At 38.8% G+C, this 8,236-nt stretch overlaps 1 protein-coding gene across 1 annotated transcript; it reads right to left on the minus strand.

Moving 5' to 3' along the window:
* Positions 1-2,998: 2,998 nt before the first annotated feature.
* Positions 2,999-7,903, minus strand: LOC116164853 (glucose dehydrogenase [FAD, quinone]-like). The gene is made up of 2 exons (XM_031479084.1): positions 7,083-7,903; positions 2,999-4,536 (listed from the first exon to the last, which is right to left on the minus strand). The coding sequence occupies exons 1-2, from the start codon at positions 7,829-7,831 to the stop codon at positions 3,222-3,224; spliced, it is 2,064 nt and encodes a 687-aa protein (XP_031334944.1). The 5' UTR covers positions 7,832-7,903; the 3' UTR covers positions 2,999-3,221.
* Between the last annotated feature and the right edge of the window lie 333 nt (positions 7,904-8,236).

Genomic DNA, 8,236 nt, shown 5'->3' on the forward strand with positions numbered 1-8,236 from the left:
TACTGTCAATTCGACTGACTTATTCTTGAGATATTTTTAACGCAACTTGTTTACGCTATGACGATGCGCGTAAACATTTTTAAAAATTTACGTTAAAAGCAAAGGGGAACATTTTTAAAGCGAATTCACGTTGCCTTCCATGTGACTTCTCATTCTTCTTTCGAAGGGGATTAAAAGGGTTAATTTTGTTATTAAAACCCTCTTTATATCTGTCTGCAATCATTACTGTAGGTGTGCCTTCGTGTGGGTGTTTAAAAACGAACCAAGCATAAGCATGCTCCTGAAAACGTCATTCTATTGTACCCACTTACATACTTTATATGCGGGCGTTCACAAGAAAAGCACGGATTGTTCGATGTAACTCTATATAATTTGATTTAACCAAATAACAACTATGCTTTCATAACACTCAAATGCTATTAAAATTGAATTCCTCTTTGTTTCGTAAATTCATATAAAAAATGATAATTGAAATAGCTCTGGGGAAATAGGTAACGTATATGATTGACAGATCACTATCACCTCGGCCAGTCCAGTCGCGGCGCACCCTGTATACTACAATTGGCGTAAATTGGAGGGGGGGGGTTAGCAGTTAGCACGGTAATGGAAGCACTATAACGAAATATTACGTGACAGCTCGTTGAAGGATATCTACAATACAGGATGTGACGTTATTTTCTTTACCATACCCGATCCGTTATTTTTGATATAGCTTTCTTTCCCACTTGCTGTTGGCGCGCGCAGACCGTGTTGAAACTCGAATCGATCTTGACTTGTACTTGAGCTACACGCCATTACACTTACTTGACATTATTGTCTACCTTTTTGGGATATTATATGTGGTGTTTGTAATAAGATTAGTGGAGTTTTTCTCTTATTATCTTACTTCCAACTTCGCTGACGCATTTCTGCGGATTTATCTTACAAGTTTAAGGTCGTTTACGGTACGTTATCTATGACTACGCATTGTCTTTTTACTTTAAATAATCCATTTCAGTCTACTTTCGTACTCCCTGAGTTTTCTTACTTCTTATTTTGGGAGTTACCAATTCCTTTCTGTATCTGCATTGATACTTCTAAGTGAAAACGCGAATTCCCGATTTTCGATATTGTGTAAGAGAATTCCATTGAAACTTCGGCGCCATTCCCATTAAAAACGCCCTGCATATTTCTACCTTATCGACTGAAGAATGACAGCCATTTCGTTCGAAACCGATTTGAACTGATGACCCAGTTCGTTTACCTACGATTGATTCCTCCGAAACGCAAGTACCTAAATAACAAGACGTGTGGAGTTGGTACTGTGTAAATCGTTCGTGTGTATCTGTATACCCAGTTACCGAAGTTTAGATTAACGATAATATCATCTACGATCGAAGCAAATTTATACAATTTTAATTAACGTTATGTATTTTGCTCTGAAGAACTTCCTCGCGTAAGTTTGTTTTCATTTGAATTGATAAGATTTCTTTGTCATTGAAGAGAGATTCAGTTATTTGTACATTTTATAGTATTTTTTTCCTAAGACTTCATGTCACTTTTTGATATCTCATACCGATTGTAAAAACCAACCCTTAGTCGAACTAAATTTTGTTTTGTCGTAAAGTCATTTGAATTTTTGATTCTTTTTAGTATTGATTGCAATTCTACGTATAAGAATAACCCTTCGTGTCTTACGTTAACCATTGCTTATGCGATATATTGTGCAACGCGAATCATTACTTTTCTTATATTTTTTGTTTGTGTGTCTGTCTGTTTACAGATTTGCAGTTTCGCGTCCTCTGAGCTCAGAAGGTTGCGACCGTAGTTCAAAGGTGAATTTAGTTGTTTTCGTCGTTTTTCCCTTTTAACGTTTGATTACATTTTGGGTTTTGATACTAATGAATTGTGACTTACTTTGTTTGAAAGTCACTTAATGATTATAGCTCCGTTGTTTCTGCGGAAGCCCCTTTTCGATAAATACTTTCCCCGGCTACGTGTTGGCTTCTCATTTGTTTTTATTAGAGATTATTTTAAATTCCCAATTTGACATACCAGATCTATATATTACAGTGTCAGATTTGTGATATTTTGAGATCATTGTATTAAAGTATTAAACCACCCGCATTTATGACATCAAATACTGTTTATGTTTCTTTCCCTACAATTGTGTATTCCTTCGAGTTTAGTAAGACGAGAACAAGGATCTCTTAGTCTGCCTTGTTTATCCCTTTAGTAAGTATTCCTCTCTCTCTCTCGCTCTAGATTTGTCAAAGACTAAGTGGCGCCTATTCGGATTACTTTGACCGTTTCCTTCCCTTTTTGGCTTATTTGTGTTTGTATAGAAGAACCCTATATTCACCCCGACCCACCTCTACTTTGCCTGAGCTTACCGTGTGCTTATCTAAGGTAATTTTGTCACGTTGGCCCATTATGAACGTAACAAGGAGAAGGAACAATGGAAGAAGTTTGACAATAAACGGTACACTATTGGTTAATCGTAGTTCGTGACAACCCCTTCCTTAACCATTGTGTCTGGAAAACAAATCGTTGGGTATGTCGCAAACGTGGACTCTGCACTATCCTTTCTCAAATGTATTCTGTTTCCCTCAGGTATTTTGAAAGATTTTGCAATCTCACGATTGTAGAAGGTGCACGGTCGCTTGAAGATCTAGGGACTGCAGGTAATGTCACGTGTGAGACATTCTCTGAAGCAGCCAAGGCGTTACATCTAATAGGAGTGGGATGAAACTATGAAGGAAGCTTGCGTTTTCAAAATGCTTAGCGAGCTTCGTCTTCTCTTCGCAACAAGCCAACAAAAACCATCTTTATATAAAATATAAACAGGATCTAATGCAAGATGATAGATGCGGTGAATGAAGAAATTTCAAAAACGTTCTTCTTTCTTTCCGGTGCTGGAGGTAAAGGGGTAAACATCGCTGCCAGCGGTGCCACTCTGCAGCGGTTCAAAAACGCCTCGTGGGAAGGGGTTCTAAGATTCAAATTAAGACACTTAAAATAAATACAAATCATACTCATTACTTTATTTGCTTCCAGCCTAGAACTCCATACGTATATACGGAAAATAACCTAGTTAATAGTTACTTTAATTTGCGCTTCTTGAAGAAAGAAACAGTCACGCATGGTCTCAAACCTCAAGATCTCCAGGATGAAATTGAGAGTTAAGTTCAGTAAGACAGTAACAACCAAAGTTTACGAAAGAAGTTATTGAACAATTAACATTAACTTTGCAAGGGATTAGGTAAATGGGGATGTTTTCGATGGAATTCATCCGAATGTCTGAAATTCGGGTAGGACTGTCCAACGTGATGGTGAGGATGTGAATGATCGTGAACGTGGTGCGTATGATGACGAGGCTGCTGCTGGACGGTTACAAACTCGTACTCATCTTTCGTATTTCGATATCGAGGACCAATGTTAGCCCTGTCATTTCCCTGCATCCGTAACCACCTCTCTTTAATGAAAGAAACTCCCCTCTCCGCGATCATCACGCAAGTAGCGTCAGTGTTGCCGGATACCACGGATGGCATAATGGAAGCATCCATTACACGTAAACCGATAATTCCGTGCACCCGCAGTTTGTTATCGACAACTGCATTAGGATCACTTGCCGGCCCCATTTTACAGGAACCTGCTTGATGATTTTCGGGTCCAGTGGAGTGAAGCATTGCACATACCCAATAATCATCCGAATCATATGCGTGCTTCTTATCGCAATCGCCATAATCTCCTTTCACTAAATCCAAACCGTACTTGTACCTCAAAATTTTGGTGTTAGCCAACCGTTGCGCAATCCGAATACCTTCAACTAACGGAACGATATCTTCTTGCTCGGTTAAATAGTTGGCGTAAATGAGAGGAGGCTCTAAGGGATCTTTTGAGCTTAAACCAATCCGCCCTCTGCTTTTCGGATGTAGGACGACAGGTGACATCGTTATAGTTCTAGGTGCGTTCGGCTGTTTCGGATCCTGAGCGGTATGATAACTCCCGGACGCGGCGCAATTCGCGAGGTACCCGCTAAAGAAGAACTGAAGATCTGGGTGATTTCCGCTCGGATCGGCAAACTTCGAGTTAATTCGTCCGGTAACTTGAGACATACCCGTCGAGGACAACGGTCCTCGGCGATTAAGTAAGTAGTCCATCGCGGTTGGCCAATCAAGATCGTTGATCGCCTTACGATTCCTCATTGTGAAGCTCAAATAGAACGTCACGTGGTTGTGCAGGTTGTGGCCGACACCTGGAAGTTCATGCACTTGTTTTATTCCCACCCTCTCCAACTCTGAGATGGGTCCTACTCCGGACAGTAAAAGTAAATGGGGGGAGTTTACCGCTCCCGCGCTTAGAATCGCTTCGCGACGCACTCGGACGGTAAACAGCTTGTTATTGTAGAAGAATTGGACGGCAGAAACTCTTTTCTGGCGATTGTCTGATGCAAATTCTATCTTCGTCGCGGTAGAGTTGAGCATAATGTGCAGGTTTGGTCGACTTCTTGCAGGTCTTAAGTATGCTTTGGCCGTACTTAATCGAGATCCATTTCTGAAAAAAAAAGCATATGTATATATTATAACGGCGCCATCATAGGAAAACGAGAGTTAATTTAGAATATTGTTTTTATGAGTAATGTCGCGCAACAGTGTTTTCTCTGTCTTTTAAGAATTTACTAAACTGTTATTACGACGAGCATGTCATAGAGCATAATAATTCCTAATATGAAAAAAAACCTAAGAATTCTAGAGAAATAAGTATACGTTTTGGGTTTCCTCTTAAAATCTCGAATATTTTTTAAAAATTAAAGCTAAGGCTATGTGATATTTCTGACTATAGTCATAGCTCCTGTTCTCAGAATGTGTATGTAATGATATCAAAATCCTACTGTAAATCAGTTCTGTTAATTTTCGCTTGATGACTTTAGTTTCCAGACATTTGACATCTAATTTTTTTAATTTAAAGTTCATTTATCGACTTATCGGGAAAAATACTTTTTTTACATCACGCTACGCATTTACAATTTGGTCCCAGAAAAAAAGGATTTACGGACAGCGACTATTTTATTCAGAAAAGTGTGCTGAAGCTCACGGAATTCTGGTAAAGGCTTATGACGGTTGTGCTCTATCCCATAAATGCAGCTGCGATTCAGAGAGGGAAATTTCGATGTTGCAGATAAAGAACGCGAGGGAGCACAGAAAAAGTTTGGTTCAAGTTTAGTTCAAGACACCGAATTGCAAGCATTGCTCGACGGAGATTCAACTCAAACAGAGGATGTAAAAAATGACCGCTTTGCCGTTTCAAAAATTTGGATATTTGTATTTTATTAAACATACAAAAATTTACACCTGCCGCTTTATAGCTAACATGATCAAAAGTATGTCTGGCGATAACAAATAACCGTATTGGGGATTTGAGCCCGGTCGCCATGATCTCTTCGAACTAAGAATTTCGTTCCATTCTGTTTGTAGCCGAACACGTGACAAAAATGCATGTTTACTATTCGTTTAAAAAGGTACGCCAGTCGAGACTTCAATAGCGAGAGAAGTGGGAAAGCGGGTTCTAAACTTCATTTCGCGATTCGAAACGTACCATTTTCGGTGCATTAAAAAATTAATTCAAAGCTAGATTTCGCGAGTCGAAAGGTACCATTTTTGGTGCGTTAAAATTTAATTCTAAGCCAATTTTGGCGATTGGTAACATACTACATGAGGTACACTGCCACTGATTGCTTAAGCCGGCCACACACAGAATACGTCACGGTCAGTTATAGTCAAAGACGCGTTTAGTCATTTTCGCGATCCTTCAACGTCGTGTTTCAAGAACTAGAACGTGCATTTATTGAGTGAAGTCATTACTTCACGTAAAAACATATTAAGTAGCGAGAACTCCTACATTTCGTGTACGTAAACGAATAAACGGATTCCTGGACGAAGAAAAAACTTTTTAGCAGCCTCATTCGTAGCACGGTCTTTGATTTACGAATGGGAAAATATACGCGAAGGAACATTTTCGAATAGGAAAACTGCTTTTTAGATAAAAAACTGTAAAATTAAACTTACATTAAACTCATTGTGATAACAAATAAGTTTGTTCGGATCTCCAAATGTAACGTTTGATTAAAAGCAAATTTCTCAAAGTTGAGTGACGTCATGGCACAGCGCCTTGTGCGTTAAATAAAATTTCGTATACAACGGCATACGGCAGGTACTTTAAAAGATAATTAACCTGCATTTATTCGCAATTATCCGCAACGAAACCTCGTGAATAAAATGGTCAAAATTAATATCAACGATTCTGATTTTTTTCGGATTTTTAAATTATTTCCAGACCAAAATACTGACGAAAAATTTTAAACAATTTAAATCTCAGAATCGAGCTCAGAATTCTTGAAAAATGAAACTTAGTAAAAACCTCCTTATTACTGAAAGATGGTAATTGCAATTGGTTTTCACAAGAAGGTACTAATACCAAATTCAATAATTTAAATAAAATAGTGTTTTGATAAAACGATATTTCAACAAGGTTTTTCGGGATTACGCACATGTAATATTGTGGCGCAATCAGAGCGTAAATTATTCTGGAATATTCTCCGTATGAGCTACATTGAGTAATTGTTTATGATAAATACAGCAAGTGGTTCCTAGACGGTCTAGAACCTAGACGGGACTAGACACAGTCCGTTGCATTTTGTGGCGCTGCGAACATTCATTATTATGCATTAATAGTACACACTTTGAGACCAAACCCGAAATGTATGGAAAATGAATACCGTTACAGTTACATTACCTCTAGTAAATGATTAAATTGTGTTATATAGCAGATACGAATCAATTTTTGTGTACAGCTCTTCCTAGAACCTATATTTGTCAAACAAAATATTCAAACGTGATTAGCAAACACTAATTGCATTTTATAGAATTATGGGAAAACTATAAAATGTAATTAATGCAACATTGAGGTAAACCTTTGTTTAATTCTGTATTTACGTTAATTGATGACTCAATTATGTATTATGTCACATTAGGTAATTATCAAGTGTCTTCCTTTTCGCGTGTGAGGGTAATGATCGATAAATGAAGGTAATACATGTTTACCTGGTGGTGGATTGAGCAATTGTAAATCCATCATAAAATTTTCCGTTAAGGTCATTGCTCACAGAATAACCCAATTCTTTCGCGGCATCCAGAATGTCTTGCGCTAGTTCGGGTTGATCGCGAAATTTATTAACGGTCATAGGTCCCGCAGTACCGTGGTACCCGGGATCCGCTACGGTACCAATTTCCATGTTGGATTCGGCGTGCATGAAGTACGGAAGTACGTCATTGTAATTCCACCCTGGATTGCCAGCCTTCTCCCAGTTATCGTAATCTCTCGGTACTCCTCTCATGTACATCATTCCGTTGATAACGCTGCAACCCCCAAGTACTTTACCACGGATCCAATTGCATCGTCGCTCAGGGTAGCCAGAGCACGCCTTTGGTTCTGGTTCAGTTTTGTACTTCCAATCCATATCGGGATTGTCATGGTAGTTGATAACCATCGAAGGTACTTGAGAACCGGGTGGTTCGTCGCCACCCGCTTCTATCAGTAGAACTTTCCAGTTGGGCACTTCGGAAAGACGGCCGGCTACCACTGATCCAGAACTACCGCCACCTATCACGACGAAGTCATATTCGGGATCGGGCTCAAATTTTGGCATCACTCGGTTACATACATCCGATAAGTCACATTTGTTGCGAATAAAAGTGTCTAAAAGAGACATAAAAATTACAAACGCACCACCACCACCACACGTGTTCTCTAGCGAAGGCCCTACATAAGGGGCGTTACACCCGCAGTCCATTTTTCGAAATTATACAAACTATACGTGGAGTGATTGTGGCGACCGCTGTCTTTTTACTAAAGACGAGAAACATTGTGGTTTTTAATAATGCGTAAAAACCGGCGTCATCACTCGAATCTAATCGTTTCATTCATTACCATCCCGTACAGTTATAAAACTTGTTTATGGTTAACACCTTCTTTTTGGGGGATTCCGCTATCTTGTAACGTAAACAGTTTATATACATTGGTTTATTGGTATCTAATCTGGATTTACCATTAGTATTCAGAATCAACATGCAAATCGGGTTGTTGTGAAATTACAATAATACATCCATTTACTATTAATCAAATGGAAATTCTATGGAACAGGCGTTATCAAGATTTAGTGCATCTGATGTAAAAGATAATAATTCGTTATACCTAA

This window comes from Photinus pyralis, unplaced genomic scaffold (assembly GCF_008802855.1).
Source record: "Photinus pyralis isolate 1611_PpyrPB1 unplaced genomic scaffold, Ppyr1.3 Ppyr1.4_LG2, whole genome shotgun sequence".
Lineage (NCBI taxonomy): Eukaryota > Metazoa > Arthropoda > Insecta > Coleoptera > Lampyridae > Photinus > Photinus pyralis.